This window comes from Galeopterus variegatus, unplaced genomic scaffold (genome assembly GCF_000696425.1).
Source record: "Galeopterus variegatus unplaced genomic scaffold, G_variegatus-3.0.2 Scaffold2045, whole genome shotgun sequence".
In the NCBI taxonomy this organism is placed as follows: Eukaryota; Metazoa; Chordata; class Mammalia; order Dermoptera; family Cynocephalidae; genus Galeopterus; species Galeopterus variegatus.
In genome coordinates, this window is record NW_007728156.1 from 143,148 (window position 1) to 163,053 (window position 19,906).

A 19,906-nucleotide genomic window follows, 5' to 3' on the forward strand; every position below is an offset into this window, starting at 1 on the left:
GAACAGATGGGAAAGGGCAATCCCTCTGCCTCATTTAAGGAAAGAGGTGTTCTGGGATAAGGTGGGGAACTCAGCTCCCTCCTCTGCCTCTTGCCATACCTGCTTCTTTTTCTGAAGATGCTTTTGAGAGCCACCACTTTCAGATAGGAATTTACATCCATCCTGCAGCAAACAAACTCCTTTCTTTCCCAGCCCAGTTTACTATCTAGGTTTCCTACGACATGAACCTGGGATCCTCTTCTACAGCTTTTCTCATGAGCAAGTGACACGAAGTTTACAGGTCTTCAAAGAGGGCTTTTAAAGCTTTTGAAATTAGCCAAAATGTCAACAGACTTAGACGGAACATTGATATTTGACATAGTTATGTGATTACTCTAATTTTTCTTACTTTGCATGAGTATAACAAAGCAATAACCCATTTGAAGATGTTATTTTGGTGAAATAAACAATAGTCTTTCCTTACAGTGACTCTCACACTAGTCTAACTGGTCTAACTGCCTCTAGTCTCTTCCCACTTCAGTCCATTTCTGGACTGCTACCAAATGATCCTTCTAACATATGACATGATCACGCCCTGGTTTAAAGATTTTTGGTAGGTCCCAGTACTACAGGATAAAGCCATATAGTTAACCCGAAGCATAGCATGCAAGCCTGTGCAGTTACCTTTCCAGCTGTTACTCTTTCTCTTTCATACTTAATGCCTGTGCAGAATTTCGGCCTGGTGAGTGTGAACTCTCTACCAAGTCTTCCCTGACTCTTTGATTTAGTTATGCTCCTCTGTGGATTATCATACCAGTAACTGGATACTCTTATGGGCCTGAGTGTACTTGGAGGTCTTGTTTATCTTCATATCATTATTGTTTAGTAGATTGCCTGGTATGTGTATTGAATAAACGAAAAAGATAGCTAGTTTAGTTTCCATTTGGGCAGAGCTTCCTCAATTCAAAACCACTGGTCCTAATAAGTTTTATTGGCTTCAAACGATCACCTGTATACTTGATGCCACATTTGGCTAACCATACAACATGAGGATGTATGTGTTTAAGGGTACCAAAATCAAAGATCTATATGGAATTCCTTTGAAAATTGGCTAGACAAAATAAGTTCAATTTTTGATAAACACACAAAACACCACAAATCAGTTTCATATAAATATGTTTTATTGCAGAGAAGTTATAATTATTTACATGCTGCAACACGTCACAACATAAATTTACCAAATATTTCATGATGGGATGCTGTAGGTTTCAGATAATAGCTTCAGAAGAACCACAGATTAAGTGAAGAGACTTAACAGCTTTATTGACTCTACAACTCTCAGTTGCTAAATGCTAGAAGTCAAAAGGCAGTGTTTTTTTCAGTCCTACCTGTCATCACTCGCATGCAGAAACCTAGGAAGCAAATACAAGAGAACTGTCGAGTTTCAAATCCATATTGCCACCAAAGTTTACGACGGGTTGAGTTATAATTCATGTGGTAAAGCATTTAATTCTTGCATAAAATATACAGTTCTATTAAGATTGGTATAAATCTACTTATTTATAAACTCTGGCTTAAAAACAAGGATAGGATGCAGCCTGCACATGCACTGAGAAGGACAACCTAGCAAATGTTTGTGACCTTAATAGTGTTTCTTCACTTTCCTATTGTTATTGATTTGGGAAAATAACCTCAAGGATTGTAGATTTAAACTTCTCTTGGTGGTAACTAATGGCAATGAAACTCTAGGAAAGACCCTAGGCATTCTTACTGATTTATGCTGGTGGAGAATAATCTACGGACTCCAGAATGTCATTAAGATATAATTTGGCAAGTCTTCTTTAAGCCACGTCTCTAGCAGGATCATCCTCAAGTGCAATAGAAAGTCAATGACACTTGACCACTATTTCTCAAAAAGTGCTAACAGATCTCAGACATAAATGAACAAGCATGTGGGTCTAGAGACACCAAGCCAAATTCAACCTTAAAGTAGGTCACCAAGTAGATAGGCCTTGACTATAGGAAGGGATAAAAGAAAAANCAACCTTAAAGTAGGTCACCAAGTAGATAGGCCTTGACTATAGGAAGGGATAAAAGAAAAAAAAATGAAGGAAACACACAAAAATAGAATTTCTGTCTCTCCAAACCTACCCCACCAACCTGAGTAATTCAACCTTAAAGTAGGTCACCAAGTAGATAGGCCTTGACTATAGGAAGGGATAAAAGAAAAATAAAATGAAGGAAACACACAAAAATAGAATTTCTGTCTCTCCAAACCTACCCCACCAACCTGAGTAATGCATAAAATAAGCCAATGGGTGAGGGAGATTTGTGTGCAGTTTTGCAAAGTGCTCGCTTACTCCTGAATAAAAAAATCACTGAGAAAACTGTGATGATAAATACAGAGAATTCTGTTTTTACCTTCCACTGAGAATAATATTCTCTAAGAACAGCCCGTTATCCACCTTCTGATTCCCTTTTCTCATCTTTTATCCTCCTAGCATGTTCTCTTTGCTGCTCATGAAATGAAAAATTTATTTAGGCTGGAAATGCCCTGGCAAAACAAGCAGTTGATACTTCAGTGTTTAGCGTGAAAGACAGGAAAGGCTGGCTTCTATTTTTAAGTGATTCATCTTTAAATAAAGTGAGACTGAGCTTTGGAATCTCACTGCATTGATCACATCAGTAGGGCTAAATCAGCAGCTTAGGATTTTCATGCCAAGAGATCAGTGTGGAATGCAAGAAGTTTTATAAAATATGCGTTAGGGGCTGTTTTGCCTTGCAAATAAATCTTATACTTTATATTTTGAGCTAGGTGGCTTGCACTGGCAATTTTTGTGTAAGTTTTCAAGTGCTTGGGAGAATGAAAAGCCCACAGCACCTTATAGGCTTTGAATAAATCAGGTTATAAAACCTCTTTGGGATCTGAGCCCAGCAAGTTCTACCACTAGCTGAAGCAATGAATAAGAATTTATGAGGATAAATAGGTTAAGGTAATTTAAAATATTATATTTTCAGTATGCATAATAAAAATATATCCATACAATGATCTTGATGCTATTGCAATTTTTCTTTTTATAAAAATAATCCCTTGAAAGTGCTATCAGGAGCTACCTTTCTGTCTTTGCTGTGAAAGGCAACTTTCCTGATTCTGTAGTACTGCTATAAATCTCACATCATTCCTAGAGTCTTCCCTTTCCAATGGTAACAATAATGCACAGTATATTTTTCTCACTCTTAGCTTCTTCCTTAGGAAACGCTGCTAAGTATGAAATACTGAAAGAGTTAAAAGGGACAATTAATTGGAATGAAGGTGTTATCTAACTCTAACTTTGAACAAACAATGGATAAGTTGTCCTTATTGAGACATATGACTAAGTAGGACCACTTGATCTCCAATATTAATAAAGCTTCTGAGTCCTAAAAAGAAGTGCAAAACAAGTAACTCAACTTGTATAAAAACCCCTGATTGAGACAGTATAACAAACTACGATGTGAAACAATAGAGTCAAATCCAAATTCACAATATATAAACCACAGCCAAAACTAAAATTTTTATCATAACAGTTATGGCTTCCCAAGCCAGAAAAAGCTTACTGTACTTCAAGAATCAACTAAAGTTGATAGACAGCAGGTATTCTGTAAGTTGCAATACTAATTGAGTAGCTGCAGATTGCATAAATGTGTTGTGTCACACAATTTCAAAGTTATTTGCAAAAGTTATACAACCTGGAATGCTTGGATATGAGACACAACAACATACTGAAACATACATTTATAAGAAAATGAGAGCAATCATTAATATAAAAGGTATTTTGGGGATGCATTAAGTTAGCAGTGCTATCAAGGTTAAATAGGTAAAGTTACTGTCAGTCAGCTGCTTAGAATTTGACATATATATCCATACCTTTTCTTCTTAGCAAAATCTAATACGCCTTCTGTGTCTCCTGATTTGCCTTGCTTAGGATCTTCAAAGTCCTACAGGTAAATATTGATCAGGGGAAGACATTGAGGGCATAAACATGCTAAGATGTAAAGATTTTCTTGGGGTTATCAGGGGAATGACTTTCCTTGGCCAAAGTGACTTCTCCATAATGATGCTGTTGTTCCCGCCTTCCTAGTCTTTTTCCATCCATGCCTTTGACCTTACCTCACTATCCATCATATTTCCCTTGATGGACAAATACTCTTTGGGGATTTTTGATTCTTATATATTCTGTCATATTGAATTTAGGCTTTCCACCTTCTTTCCTTCTTGAGGATGCTACACTTTAAAAGTATCCCAGACCTCTTATTTTCGAGGCCCTCCTATCTTATTTGCACTGAAAGCAGAAGAGGAAGGTAAAGCTACACTTCTTTCAGCATTTGGTTGATCTGGGGTCTCAAACTCCCAAGGACACACCTCAGCTCGTGATGTTAGTGGTTGCTGGAAGTTATTACTTGAGTTATAGGAGCCAGGTACATTTTCCTCAGAGAAAGATGCCTTTTTTTCCTGGTCTCCTATTTGGTTGAGATTTTCATTCTCTGCTTTTGATGCTACAACTTTGGGGGGCAGTTCTTCATATTGCCCGGCACACACATTGGCTGCAGGACGCTGACTTCTATTCTCTTCTTTAGCTCTCCCTGGGAGAATTGGAGTCTTGGAAATCAAATGCTTCTCATCTTCAAAAACAGACTGTCCTTGGCTCTCCCAAGGGCATACTTCAGCCTTATTTATGCTCTTCTGATTGGATTGCTGACATACTTCAGCTGCCTTAGGCTTGTAGTGAGGTTTCTCCTTTAAGGAAAAAGTTGGGTTTTTCTCCATTTCAGAAGCAGCAATAGATACATGTTTTTGAACCTTTGATTCTGAAGGCACAGGATCAGGGGTCAGGTCATAAATTTCCCAAGGGCACACTTCCCCAATGTCAAAGTTATCCTTCATCTGGGTGGTGCTGGGGCTCAGGTCAGAATTGGCAGTGGGGGGGTTGACCCTTTGTTGCTTCATAATCCCAGGTTTCTGAGGCTTTCTTGGCTCCTCCAAATGATTGGAGTTTTGGGGGGCAGAATCTGTAGTCTCTGTGTTATCTGAATTTGAGTATTTTCTGTTTGCCTCTTTGTCTTTTGGTAGAGGTTTCTGGGATTTAGCACGTTCCTCTGTGCCTGATGTTTGGGTTTTCCCAGCTAATCCAAGTGTCTTCTCCTTGGCACTTGCTATGACACTGAGAGACTTTTGTAACATAGATGTTCGTGGGTGCCCAGGCTTCTTCTCTGAGCTGAGGTTGTGAGCGCTCGCTGACTTACACACCAAAGGCACTGACTCCGTGGACTCAGGCTCGCTGTCTTCTTTGAGTTTTTGTGTTAGTTTTTTACCCGACAGAGATTCCAGTGTGGAATTTTCTGTAGCCTCCTCTTCCTGGCTTTCCATTGGTAGGCTCCTGGACTGTTCCATTTGGTCTCTCACATGGTCATAAGTGCTGTGGGATTTCTTGAGTGAGAAGACTCGGTTTTTCAGGGATTCCTCCTTGGGTCTCCCGGTGTTGCCTGAAGACTCCGGTGTGTTCTTCCTGACGAGGGCCGTGCCTCTGGCCGTGCCATGGTCTGCCATGTCCTTGTCCTCTTTGGAACACTGCCTGCTGACCGTCTCCGGGATTTCGGTAATGCGCCTCATGATGGAACGGCCCAAGCCTTTCTTTGAGCACCGCTTTTTCTGGAGGTGGGGATTATTTGTGATCATCTTCTTCCTTTTATATATTTCCAACTGGGCATAGAGTTTCTTTAGCTCATCCTGCCAGAACAAGAGCAAATTCAAAGAGGTATAGAATTTAGTGCTAGATAATATCACTAAATAGTGTTTGAATTCAGTAGGCTTGAGTCCTTTTGGGCAATTGCTCTACAGCTTTTCCTGACCTCTGTACTCATTAATTTTCTCCTCATTTCGACTTTCTGATTATTGTGTGTTTTGTTTCACTTGCAATTTGAACTTCGAGAGATGAGCTCATGCATGCCACCCTCGCTTCCTGGAGCAAGCACTTTGAACTTTCAAGTTGTGTGGACTAGACTGAGCCTGGACCATAACAAAACATAGCATATTGTCTACTGATGAACCATATCCCTGAATAGTATTGGAAGGACCATGTGGCACTGATAAAGTTATGTCTGATGTTAGATTAGGTTTAGGGGACAATAGTCCATTGACTGCTAAAAGCACCAGATGCTGATAGGTTGCCATAGATTATTTTAAATAATCCAGGTTCTCTGCTCACGGATCTATCCTAACTTTCCATCAGCAAGATGTCATAAACATGCATTATGGAACATGTATAATCAGTTCATCATTATGGCTGCCAATAAACCAGTTAAGACTATCAAGGTTGGCCAGGCTTTATGAGTTGAAATAGTCTGTGCTTTCTAATTTATGCATGATTATACTTGTTAGAACTGAGTTAACTCTGGGTTAATTTAATGTGTTCAGTTCATATTCAGACATACATTCTCTCTCACGCATGTGAGCACTCATGTGCATACACATACACACGCATACACACACACACACACACACACCCCAACCCATACATGCTTGCCTGTATAAATGGGTCTAATCCGAAATAGAAAAGAAAATACTGGCATTACCCGGATGTCCTCTGGATCCAAGCTGTGCTCACTCCAGGCTGAATTAATACTGCTGTTCAGGTAGGATCCAGATCTACCCATGTCTAGCTCATCTTCATATGCTTCTGTAGCAATATCATCTCGTGGGTTATTGCTTGAATGTGAAAACTGCAAGAGATATTCAATATGAGCTGTAAACATTAGCCCACTGTAAGACATAGTGCAATAATTTTCTAAAGGTTCTAATGTTAATATCATTTCTTCAATGTGATGAATTCATTCACTAAACTCTTCACTAAACTCTTTCCAAAGAGTTGCTGCTATACTTGTGTTTTGCTTTCCATATTACTTGCTGGAGCTCCTCGTGAGGCAATATAGCACTTGGTCCTCTCTTTGACTCCAATTTTTACCCTCATCTCTTCTCTGGGCTCTCAATGTTAACTTTCATCACTCATCTTCTGTGATGTATTTGCATTTTGAAAATGAAAATAAGTAGAATTTGAAGGTACGTTCTCTAAGAGGATCAGTTTAGGCCCATTGGCAGTTGGATGAAAAAATTTTTGAGCAGTGTGGTCTCAAAATTTTGTTTGTAATTTTGCTTCACATGGGTGAGGATATATTTCACCTATGGACACAACTGGCTCTAGTGACAGCAATGTGACTTTCAGTGTACTATCAAAACTCAATGCACAGGAGCTCTGAATTCCAGTCTCAACTCTGTCATCAGTGAGATCTTAAACATGACATGGAACTTCTCTGGAGCACAGTGCCCTTTCAGCCTAAAGAGCTCTGGGCTACACGGTATCTAAGTTTAAATTGAAAGATTCACCACAATTACAGATTTTTCCTCAAGCTCATCATTTTTTTCAAGTTCCTCCTTCATCACATTTTGCTATATTTTGATTACTTTCATGTGGTCTTTTAATATTTTTCAGTTTCATGTATTCTTTCTATCTCTATCCTTCTTTAAGTGGAGAAGTCAGAAAGAGTGAATTGGGTAAATGACAGAAAGTAGGAAGGAGAATCAAAACAATTGAGCCACACTTTACACACTATGTAAACCAAGTGGTTGTCCTATGAAAATTGAGAGAACAGCTTAGAGGACATGCATTCTCTTCTCCTTGATTGTCATTAGGTCAAATATTCCTTTGAAAAATTAATAGATCACTCTTTGGTCATACAGAGATATTTTAATGTCTCCTTTTATTAAAATGCTCAGTTAGCCAGGTGAACATGTATATGAGATAACATATGAAACTGCAATTCTCTATTTCAGTAACAATAAATGTTTTGTAATTGGGACCGATTGAGAAACCCACAGAAACTATGAACCTTTCCTTCGCTCTTCGACCTATGTTTGTGAGACACAAAAGTACCATGAACTTAAGGCCACAAATTGTAAATATGGTAGACTCCCTGCCCTCCAAAATCTTTCACGATACTAGTTAAACCACCTGGAGGTTATTTATAAGAATGAAATTCTTTGTCTTGAGCAGTCTTGGAGACAATCATGATTTTAAGAAACAGAGTCATTTGTCAGATATTGTTCATTTCCTACTTTATTATTTCTCCCTAGCACTTATCTCTATCTAAGCTACTCTTTTAAATATTCATCTTGTTTACTTATCTTGTCTGTTTCCCCCTTCCTGTCTTCAGAATATAAGTACCATGAGCGCGCAGATTTTTATCTGTTCTTTATTCTTATTCTAAGGATAGAGAACAGTGCCTAGTAAAGCTCCTCAAAAATATTGTTAAATATCTTTTTATTGAGATATAATTCACATACTATAAAATTTACAATTTTAAAGTGTACAATTCAGTGTTTGTTAGTATATTCTTGAGGTAGTGCAGACATCACCATTATTTAATTCCAGAATATTTTCATCACCCCCAAAAGAATTCTTGATCCCATTAAGCAGTCACTTCTATTTTTCATTCTCCCCACCCGTGGCTCCTGCCAATCCACTTTCTGTATCTATAGATTTGCTAATCTGGACATCTCATATAAATGAAATCTTTTTCATCTGACATAATGATTTTAAGGTATGTCTATGCTGTAGCATGTATCAGTACTTCATTCCTTTTTATTGACAAATAATATTCCATTGTACAAATATATCACATTTTGTTTATACATTTATAAGTTGATGAACAAACATTTGGGTTGTTTCTACTTTTTAGGTGTTACAATTAATGCTGCTATGAACATTTATGTACACGGTTTTTGTATGAACATATGTTTCAACTCTCTTTGGAACTCAATAACAATTTACTGAATGAATACATAGTCTAAGTATACATCCAGCTAATAAATGTGTAATCATATTATGCAAAGCATTATAGTAGTTAAGATAAACTGCAGTAAAAGACTAGTCTATGAAAATTGTGGCTAGTTGATGTAATTCAAGTAGGGAACAAAATAAGTATTTTTCTCCATTTATAACCATTTGGCTTTTTCAATCAGGCTGAATCTCAATGTTTTGGTTAACTGTGAGAGTTGTGATAAGGCCTGGAGTAAAAGACAACAAATCACAATTCTGGTTTTAGCTTTGCTATCATTATATTGTGTGGCACTGACACAGATGGTCCGCGACTTAAGGATGGCTCAGCTTACAATTTTTTGACTTTACAGATGGTGTATGGCATACCTCCCATACAACCGTTCTGTTTTTCACTTTCAGTACAGTATATAATAAATTACATGAGATAGTCAACACTTTACCATAAAATATGCTTCATGTTAGATGGGTTTGCCCAACTGTAGGCTAATGTAAATGTTCTGAGGATGTTTAAGGCAGGCTAGGCTAAGCTATGACATTCCATAAGTTAGGTGTATTAAATGTACTTTCAATGTATGACAGTTTCAATATGATGGGTTTATCTGGACATAACCTCATTGTAAGTCAAGAAGCATCTGTTTAGTGTTCTAATATCATGTTTCTTTCTATGTAAAAGAGGAAAATAATGATAATGTTATAATTTGCACAATGTGTTTTTTTCCACAAAACTCTGATATTTTATTTTATTCCAAGCAGTCTTACTGCTACAATGTCATAGACAAGGAAAATTAAACCCAGAGATCAAAGTTTTGGTTAAAGTTAAGTTACACAACTAGTTTGTGGCAGAGCATGAGTTCAGAATCCTTGTATTCTGAGTCCTGGCCCAGATTTTCCCCACTTCATTATGCTGCCTGTTTAAGTCTGTGTTAGAATGTGTCATTATTGAGATTCTTCTATACATAGTAGAATTATTTATTTATGTTTACATAAAAATTCTCTGAATGTTTTAAACATAAGAATTTTGCAATGTAAATCCAAACCAGGAGTATCAGAATAGGATGGTTCTTTCAAAAAATGATCTTGATATTAGAGCTGCAAAGAAAGCCACCTTGAACCCATGATAATTAAAACATAAATAGACATCAAAATGTCTAGAAAAGGACTGAAACAAATGCTGGGTTTTTAAACATAAATTATTAAAAAATTATTTAATATGTTTCAGATACTCCCTAAGGAGGGAGCCTTAAAATCTTGTAGTGCCAAGCAGATTTCCACACCTCCTTTTGTCTATGTCGCCAAATATTTTAAAAGGAGAAATGACTCCATGCTCATTTAAAATAATTGTTTTGGAAGAAAAAAAGTAATGTTAGAAGAATACCTTTGGAATTAAAAGCAACCCGATGGTGACTGTCACAGTCAAATGAGTATGTGCAAAATACAGCATCAACATCCAATCAGACTGAAGTCTTGAGGCAAGAACAAACCTGAAATGAGAATTCAATGAGTCAACAATCCATGATTAAGATTTCTACTTAAAACACTAGGATACCTGGAAACTCTTTTCCTCAGAGTATTTGAAAAAAGAAATCATATTGCTGTATCTATGACATATATTTTCATAAAAGAAAAATAAAGGTCTAAATAACCTTAACTGGATACATATGAGCATTTTATTATTTATTTTTTTGGACTATCAGTAGCAAGAAAGATAGCATAATAATTTCTAAGACTATAATTTTGAGAAGAGCAGGTTACAAACTGGTGGTTTTGGGCAAATTTGAGTTATAGGACACATCCAAATAACTCTTGATTCTAATATTCTTTATTTAAGAACATTAATTAGAAATAAGAGAAAAAGTGGGTAATTATCTGTCTTGGTGAATAATCCCAGAGGTTTAAATGGTAAATGATGTAATGGATATAACGAATATACTAATGGTTTGTAAAATGCACCTTTAAAATAAAAATTGTTCTTAATTATTAAAGCGTCTTAAATAATTTAAAATGTAGTATTTAAAATCTTATTTTACTGAGGAATTTATAAAATTGAGTTCCAGAATGGCCTTGCAGGAAACATGATGTGGAGAAATCCAGTACTGAGGTCTACTCTAGTAATTTTGGAATATTTTTGTTAATCAGTAGGTCCATGTACAAACCAAAGCTCTTGTTTTAAGAACTCATCCTCATACAGATATCAGAAGTTGCTTTTATATAGGTCTTTTTGCAGTTATATCCTTCTTTTAGTTTTTTTCCCATCCATTGTTTATCCATGAAAGCTAAATATGAGATTTTACTGCTTTTGGAACTAGAGAATCAGAATTTTGTTTCAATGATATTTTTGTTTCAATGATGACTTGTTTCATCAAATTTGAAAAGTTAACATCCTAAGAAAATGCTTATAATATCATAGTCACTAAACAAACATATATGAATGGCTAAAAAGGGAAGAAACTATTTTTTAAATCTGTATTATACTGCATTCATGACAAATTTACTACATAAATTAATATATTAATATTTAAAACAAAATTGCCATCGAGGGGATTTTTTTCTTATTTTTACCTCCACCCTTCTCCTCCAAATACCTCAAGCTAGAATGCAAGCTCAAGAGTTATCCAAAATGGAGAGTATTTTCCCCTGTGTTTGGAGACGTAAACAAAACAGACTTGTAACATACCTAGGCGTGCAGAACACTTATGGGCTAGAATGCAAGCTCAAGAGTTATCCAAAATGGAGAGTATTTTCCCCTGTGTTTGGAGACGGAAACAAAACAGACTTGTAACATACCTAGGCGTGCAGAACACTTATGATAGTTCACATATCATTAAAAAGGATTTTCTGGATTACCATCTTCTCTAACTCCTTTGTGAGNATTAATATATTAATATTTAAAACAAAATTGCCATCGAGGGGATTTTTTCTTATTTTTACCTCCACCCTTCTCCTCCAAATACCTCAAGCTAGAATGCAAGCTCAAGAGTTATCCAAAATGGAGAGTATTTTCCCCTGTGTTTGGAGACGTAAACAAAACAGACTTGTAACATACCTAGGCGTGCAGAACACTTATGGTAGTTCACATATCATTAAAAAGGATTTTCTGGATTACCATCTTCTCTAACTCCTTTGTGAGAAAAGAGGCCTCACACATGCCTTGAATATAACTGAATATTTACTTTGCTCAGGGATGAGATACTTTTGACATAGTCTGTTTTCCTGGGTCAGGTGAGATTTGTTTTTTAAGCATCGTAATAGAATCACTATTACCATTGTAATAGAATTTGCACTGTGACACTCCCAAAAGGAAGTTATAAAATGCAACATGTCACAAACACACACATGCACATACTCAGTTATAAGCTACAGCCTGTGAAGCATATAAGCAATATATAATGTACACTGAAAAATAATACAATCTCAATCTGTTGAGGGTCATTGCCAGTATTGGAGTGGAAAGTTACATCAAAGGAGATGGATTTACAGTCTAAAAGCATCCTCATGTACTGGGAATTCCTATCTTAAATGCCAACATGCATGAACTTTAAGGCAGCATGACAATATCTAGAAAGAAGAATGGCTGCATATATTTCAAATTAAATTAGTGAATCTTCCAAATAAGTAACTTTGAAATACACTGACATCAATAACCTTCAAATTGATCGGCTTTAAATTACTGCCAGGTCTTTTAGGTTACAGTTCTGACTTAGAAATATCTTGAGAAATACTGGGTTTTGCAACAGTTTAAAAGCTTCATTTTCTGGTCCCAACCTCTTTCCCTCCCTAAAAGCTTCATGTTTTAAGAGTATGTCAACTTTTTAAAAATAGGTCAAAAAGCCAGGAGCATAAAAGTATTTGAAACTTAAGGTTAAATATGAAGCAAACTTTTTAAAGTCTTGCACTTTCCGAAGGTTTGTTTTATGCTTAGCACTAAAAATAAGGAAAAGATTAGAACAGGCTGAGAAAAATGCCTTCTGCATTTTTTACCCTTCTAGACTTAATCCTTTGATATTAGTTATTTTTGTGCAACCTGATGTTTTGGTTAGAATGAAGGTAAATCCATATACAACACATAGTCATAGTTATATATATATGTTTATATACGTGCATATATACATAAACACATATAATTTTATAGTTTAAGTAGACAATAAGGAACACATATTCCAAATTGCTAGAAAATATTTTTTCTGATGTTGGCAGCCTTATTTAATATCTCATTCGAGGGAAAAATTACCAAGTTGAATCCAGCTGATTTAAATTATCATATAATTTTATAGTTTAAGTAGACAATAAGGAACACATATTCCAAATTGCTAGAAAATATCTTTTCTGATGTTGGCAGCCTTATTTAATATCTCATTCGAGGGAAAAATTACCAAGTTGAATCCAGCTGATTTAAATTATGTTATTGCTTCTTATTACTGGACTTTATAAATATTGGAACCATAGCATGTATGAATTTAGTTCATGAGTAAATAAGACATTGTGCATACTTGATTTCTTTAAGTATTATTGCCTATTACTTGCTCCCTACCTATCACCCCAAAATCACCATTCTGCAGATTTACTGTGTTAAGCTATAGTTCCATTCCTTGGTACTCTATGGCCATACAAGTTTAATTTCCAAGAGAAAGTAGCTAGTAAATTTTATACTTCTTTAAAGCCAATATACCACAATTTGATCCAATCTGATCTAGGTAGAAAAATAGGCCAAACCTGGAACTTAAAATGTATGGCTTCTTATTCAGGTTTATTTAGGCTTGCTTAGCAAACATCAATGTCTACCAAAGCTCGCTACTCTCCCTGCATCGCTTTGCTACCACTGGAATTCCTCCCTGTGCAAAATGGATAGGCTCCACACAGTTGTATGGAAGAAAATTGATCCTGTGAGTTAATTAATCAGAGCGTGTGTCTACTTGAACTCAGTTCCTATTCATATAATTCTCCTTGCTGGAGTGATGGGTTCTTTGGGTCTCTGTATGAAAGACTTAAAGCAAAGTAGGAAAGCTGTTTTCAATCAGTGTTTAAAATATATCTCCCATCACCTTGTCTCAGTACTAAGGGATGGCTGCTATCAGATGTCAATTGACGGTTGGGGGGATTCCATGGTCAAATAAGTTTGGAAAATGCTGGTTAAACATAGTTAAGTAGGTCTCCTTACAGGAAGATTTTGAGCATGCTAATTTGCACTGTGACACTACCAAAAGGAAGTTATAAAATGTGATGTATCAGAAACATACACACACATAAAAACATCTGTAAGTGATACACTAATATATTAGTGGTTATCTTTGGGTGGTTTGATTAGAAAGTTAATATTTTTCTTTATTATTTTATGATTTTTCTAAAGAGTTGGAACTGCTTTGAACAGATTTAGTTACTTGGGCGATTAATTTGCATCAAAGAGGTCTAGCAGCTTATCGTAGGGCAAAAGTAGGGAACCCTTTGCATCATGGAGTCACATTCTGACAGTAGAAAACATTTAAACTCGTCTGTAACAGTCTTCTCACAAGTTTGTAACTCTAGTTGGTTTGTTAATATAAAATGTAACTTGTAACTGGTAGTAGAGAACATATTTGTTAGATCTTGAAACATAAATGCTTGATTTTCTGGAAACAAACAACAAAAAAGGTAGCTCTTCTTGGAAGATAGTCTGGGAGAAATGTAAAGGCTGCCGGAGCTCTGGTACTGTGACAGTGTCCTCTGGTGCTCACTACATTTTGCACCGAGGGCATCCTTCTCTCAGATCCTGGAACTTTAGTTGAGTAGAATTAAAAAAGCATTCCTCCCGTTGCTTATTTGTAATCTCATATTTCCATTCTCATCTTTCCTCCCTCTTCTAATCTCTTTTTCTCTTTTCTCTTTCTTCTCTTGAGGGAGAAGAAGACAAAGCTAAGAGGCTAGTTCCCTTGATTCCTGGCCCCTTGATGGAGCATCCGAGGCTCCAGACCATAGATACTGCCTTTTCTTACTTAAAAGTTTGAAAAGTGTAGGCTGTACCTAAGGCCCAACTGCTGTCTGGCATCATCTATTCCTAAAGTTACAAGATAGCATTTTCTGACTTCTAACTAAAGTGAGAGATGATAAACATCCTGCAAAACTTCCACAGGTTCACAGTTTCCCACAACCTCCCCAACACCCATTCTTATTGGTCTCCAGGGAAGTCTGAATACTAACAAAGGATTGAAGCCAGAGAAAAGGGATCCCCTCTTTCCATTGAAGGTAACAAATAAATATTCAAAATTTTAATTACATTTTTAAGTGTGTCCTAACTTGCAGATATCTCCAGCAATTGAATGACATTTTTTTTTGTTGCTTTTCTTTTCCTTAATTTTATTATTTTATTTTTTTTTATTGAAACAAAGTTGGTTGTATATATCTGTGGCGTACAGAGTTGAATATCAATACTCGTGTGCAATATGCAATATGTGATGCTCAAATCAGAATTATTATATTCAACAATATATACTGTCATCGCTGTTTGTTGCTTTTCAAACAATAGAATTCTTTTTTTAGTTCTACCCTCAGATTTTTATTTCATTTTCATAGAAATCTTGGATGATAAGTCACACATGCTTCTTTTTGTTCACTTCACTGTGTGTCACTCTCTTCCTCCTTTGTACTCTGCTGTAGAGATACATGAGATAATCACAAAGCAGAGGGCCAGGTTACAGATTCCTACCCCAGAAATTCATTGCTAAAATGGGATGTTGTCAAAACTGATATTATACTAGCTTGGAGTTTTTCACATCATTGCTCTCAAAGGGATTAGGGACAAAATCTCTCCCCCAACCCCCTTTAATACATTCCCATAAGTGCTTTAACATAACACAATAACATTGAGTTAACCTTCACAATAAATGAAGGCAATAAATAACACATTGAAAGGAACTAAGAATAACAGAGTTTAGAAAAAAAGAAATTAATCAACTTATAAAAGCTTATAAAAATCATCCTTCCTAAATTTTTCCATTATGCATCCTATCCAATTTTACTATATAAATTAAATGGTGACACATCAGAAAAATAAAAGTTATTTACTAGTTCTACAGAACACTTGCCTAATTGTATGGAATATAGCAGAGATAATGAGCTCATTGTGAACTGCAACAGCCATATAGCGTGGCTCATGAAATGCTGACGGGACTGTCCGCACTGCATAGCAGAGATAAACACCCCACAAGAGGAATAAAAATTCAGCTGTGAGAAGAACAAACAAACAATTTTCCATTAGTTTTACAAGTAAAGAAAAAATGAAATATAAGTTCTTTAGCATACATTTTGTGTCTATTATAGAAACATAAGTTCAGTAAGAAATAGATGCTTGGAAAGTGCCATTCACATATAAACATAGATGCCATATATTCATTTTCAAATTTTATTCAGTGTATACAAGATTTTTTAAAGGTACACTTTGTAGTTGTTAATAGCATTTGGAATATCAGAATTTTTTTGCTAATACCTGGCTTTTTCCTAAAGCTATTGTAAAATAACTTTCCACATCCCCAATCTAAGTTTGGATGCTCGTGGAGGATCTGGGTCACAATAAAGTTATCTAGGCAACAGAAGGCTTGTCACATGTTTGTATGCAGCTTCTAGAAATTTAAATTCTTATTGTATTGAACCCAGTTCAATAAGTAAAGATATTCATTGCCAGAAATATGAGAACATAGGTTGCTAAACATTTAGTGGCATATTTTATAAATGAAACACATGTTTCTTCACCCATGAGTTCAATAAGTAAAGATATTCATTGCCAGAAATATGAGAACATAGGTTGCTAAACATTTAGGGGCATATTTTATAAATGAAACACATGTTTCTTCACCCATGACAGAAATCTATCTTTTGTTGGTCGAGTGCTGAAAGGTTTAGTAAAATTCACAATCACCTTGCTTGATCACTGAAGTCAGAAGAGACAAGCAGAATGTACCAGCTGAGAATAAGGACTTCAGGATCATACTAGTCCGAATCCTAAACCTGGCTCTATCCCTAACTAACTTTGCATAATTTTAGGCAATTTTCTTAACCACTCTGGCCACAGTTTCTTCATCTGGAAAATGAGGATAAAAAAATACATATTTCATGGATTATTTGCTTATCAAATCGAGTAATGCATATAAAGCACTTAACATAGTTTCTGACACATAACAGTTGTTAAATAAATGGTTCTTATTACCACACTTCTCATTTGACTTTTTTGCAAACTGAGCATTGCTGTTTTAACTCATTTTGACCAATAATATTTACAACCTGTTCTATCTGTCATAGTGACATGACCTTATTGGAAGATAATATCTAATTAATAATAAGAAAGCTGTAATTTGTAGAAAACATTCTATCAAATGCATTTACCTAGATATAACCCTGCTGTATACTGAAACACTGATCTTCATTCAAAACACCAAGGTGTTTTACCTGCCTAAGTTTCAGCATATTTCTATCGGCATTTAAACCCTAGGTAGTGACCTAGGTATTGAAAGTCTCTTGAATAAACAAATTTGTCAGGACCTACTCTAGAACCCTGATGTAGCCAGTCTTGCTTCTGAGGCTTTGCCCAAGCTATTGCTCCCACTGGAAATCTCTTCTTACCCACATTTGCAAATCTGAGCCAAGTTTTCACTGTTCAAGTCCCACCTCCATCACAAAACCACCTGAAAAGATTGATTTTTCCTTCCTCTAATATCATAGAGTTTTTAATTATCTATTTAAATTATCTATTAGTAATTACAATATATAATTGGGAGAAAATTGTTCATGGGGTCTTTGTAGTCAACCATCACCACCACCCCAACGAGTTATGGGCAAGAATTGACTTTTTCAATTATTTTTTCTCCCATTGCTCACACAGGTGATAGCAACAGTCCTAAGCACACATAGATTTAAGAAATATTTGTTGAATTGAATGACTGTAAATGATATGTTTTATGTTTTAATCATTAGAGACTCTGACTTTTTGTTACCTTACCACACCATTCAACATCGCAGGACCTGTTAAAGCCAAATAAGTAAGAGGCCATTAGCCTCGTATTGTTTCCGTTCAAGTAACCTTTATGCAAGCGAACAGAAATTTAACTTAGAAGCACTCCTTGTAATTAACTAATTTTGAATCGAGTTTCAGCCAATCGTTGCTAAATGGCAGATTGGTTCTTTAATTTGGGACTGCCCATCAAACCATACCCCAATAAGGAAACACCTAGCTGTAGCCAATCAAGTAGTTTCTTTACTTTGCTTCCATCGCCTATAAAAGCTAGATGCTCAGGCTGCTGTGATGAAGCCTATAACCTTCTTTTGTTTTTGGTACTTCCTGATTCACAAAGCATTCTTTGCTCAAGTAAACTCTTAAATTTTATTTTCTCTCAAGTTTTCCTTTCAACAGGTCTGTAAGTGATCTAAGGATCATACTGGCATTACTATTAAGAGTGGCAACCTCTATTTACTGACATACCATTAAGTGTGTAGTAGTGCGTTTGGCACAAAAGAATGGTAAATGCAAAAATATTATTAAGCAATGCTAGCACAAAAAATATGCTGCAGTTGAAGTATTCAGATGTAGCTGCATTATAAAAATAGCATCTCCTGCCACTTATTGCGGTGTTTTAATATAGTGTTATTCTGAAGATTCAAAAAAAGGAAAGTGGTTATCAGGTTAATTGGTATGCTACAATGGAGAATTACATTTAAAAATATAAGACAAAATAAGATTTCTCAATAGCTAAGCTGAACATTAAAATCATTTCATTAGCAACATCAAACAATATGCTTCAGCTAAAAAACAATTATTCAAAGCGCCAATTAAAGTAAATGTGATATATAAAAGTTGTGCTTCAGAAAAAATTCCGTTTCATATAATTAACTTCAGACTAACACTGCAATTAGTAAAGAAAATATGCAGATGTTAGCAAATTTTGCAGTGTTATTATGTAGGAGTTGAAATATGTGTTGTGCTCTACTTTACAAAATAATTTCTGGCGTTAAATAATTTCAATGAGAGGCATGAGTGTAGTTAAAAAGGGAATTGCATTTATATTTAAAGATCCAAATAGGGCTTTCAGAAGACTGAAGTATTTTATGTTTAATCTATCAGGGATAACACTTGGTTTAAAAGTTAACTACCACAGCCTTTTAAAAATTAATATGCCATAATGAAAGAAATTTCAATTAATTTTTCCAAAGGGCTGGGACAAGCTAAGAAGTGAGAATTAATATCAGTCCTTTGACACTAAAGATGCCTTAGCTCTGTAATCTCGGACCACCCACAAGGGCTGAGAGGAGGGTAACTTCAAAGAGAAAATGTCGTTCAAACTGTGGTACCCTGCTTTGCCATGTTGCAAAGGCATTTTGTATTAATAACATTTTACACTTCTAAGCCTCATTAAAGAAGTATTTTTACACAGCATAAATACATAAATGATGAAACATTATGTTTTGTTTCCCAAGTGATTCTTTTAATGTCTTCTATTTTTTGCTAAGTCCTAGCCACTTAGGAAATAAATGGCCAAAGTAAAAACATTTACAAATCCATCCAGGATAACTCATTTTGTTCTTAGTCTAATAATATGGTGGGCAGCACAGAAGTTATCGTTAAGTATTAAATCAAACAACTTCATTAATGCTTGAGAATATCTCAAATACCAGAATTCTAGGGTTCAACTGCCACACAGAAGCTTTGATACTCTGGAGGCTTACCTGCATTTCCTTTGATTAAAATAAGAATAATTATGAGAGTTACACTGATTAAAACAATGAGAAGGATATTTCTGATAGAATTTTAGTTAGAAGTGACTTTATTAGATCATGTACATTTATTAGAGGGTACATTTTTGAGTGACTATGTGGCCAGGAAGAAAAGTAGTTATTATTCAGCTGGTCTTGAAGTCAGTTTATTCAGATTTGGATAGAGAAGCATGCAGAAGGTGAATGTGACACTATATGAGGGGACTTTAAAAAGTTTGTGGAAGGGGCTGGCCCGGTGGCGCACTGCTACAGTGCGCCGCTTGGGAAGCGCGGCGGTGCTCCCGCCGAGGGCTCGGGTCCCACGTTCATTGCCCCCCCCCCCC

At 35.8% G+C, this 19,906-nt stretch overlaps 1 protein-coding gene and 1 long non-coding RNA gene across 2 annotated transcripts in view; both read right to left on the reverse strand.

The window, feature by feature from the left end:
- Positions 1 to 1,138: 1,138 nt before the first annotated feature.
- On the reverse strand, positions 1,139 to 2,141 carry LOC103596575. The gene is made up of 2 exons (XR_551056.1): positions 2,025 to 2,141; positions 1,139 to 1,962 (listed from the first exon to the last, which is right to left on the reverse strand). It is a non-coding gene; the product is annotated as an uncharacterized LOC103596575 (long non-coding RNA).
- Positions 2,142 to 2,151: 10 nt separating this feature from the next.
- GPR158 (G protein-coupled receptor 158) overlaps positions 2,152 to 19,906 on the reverse strand; it is a 140,473-nt gene continuing 122,718 nt past the window's right edge. Inside the window, exons 5-8 of the mRNA XM_008580240.1 lie at positions 15,908 to 16,046; positions 10,228 to 10,333; positions 6,592 to 6,738; positions 2,152 to 5,746 (exon numbers count right to left, since the gene is read on the reverse strand). Coding sequence (XP_008578462.1) covers positions 4,271 to 5,746; positions 6,592 to 6,738; positions 10,228 to 10,333; positions 15,908 to 16,046 — 1,868 coding nt within the window. The 3' untranslated portion in view covers positions 2,152 to 4,270. The remainder of the gene's footprint in view (positions 5,747 to 6,591; positions 6,739 to 10,227; positions 10,334 to 15,907; positions 16,047 to 19,906) is intronic.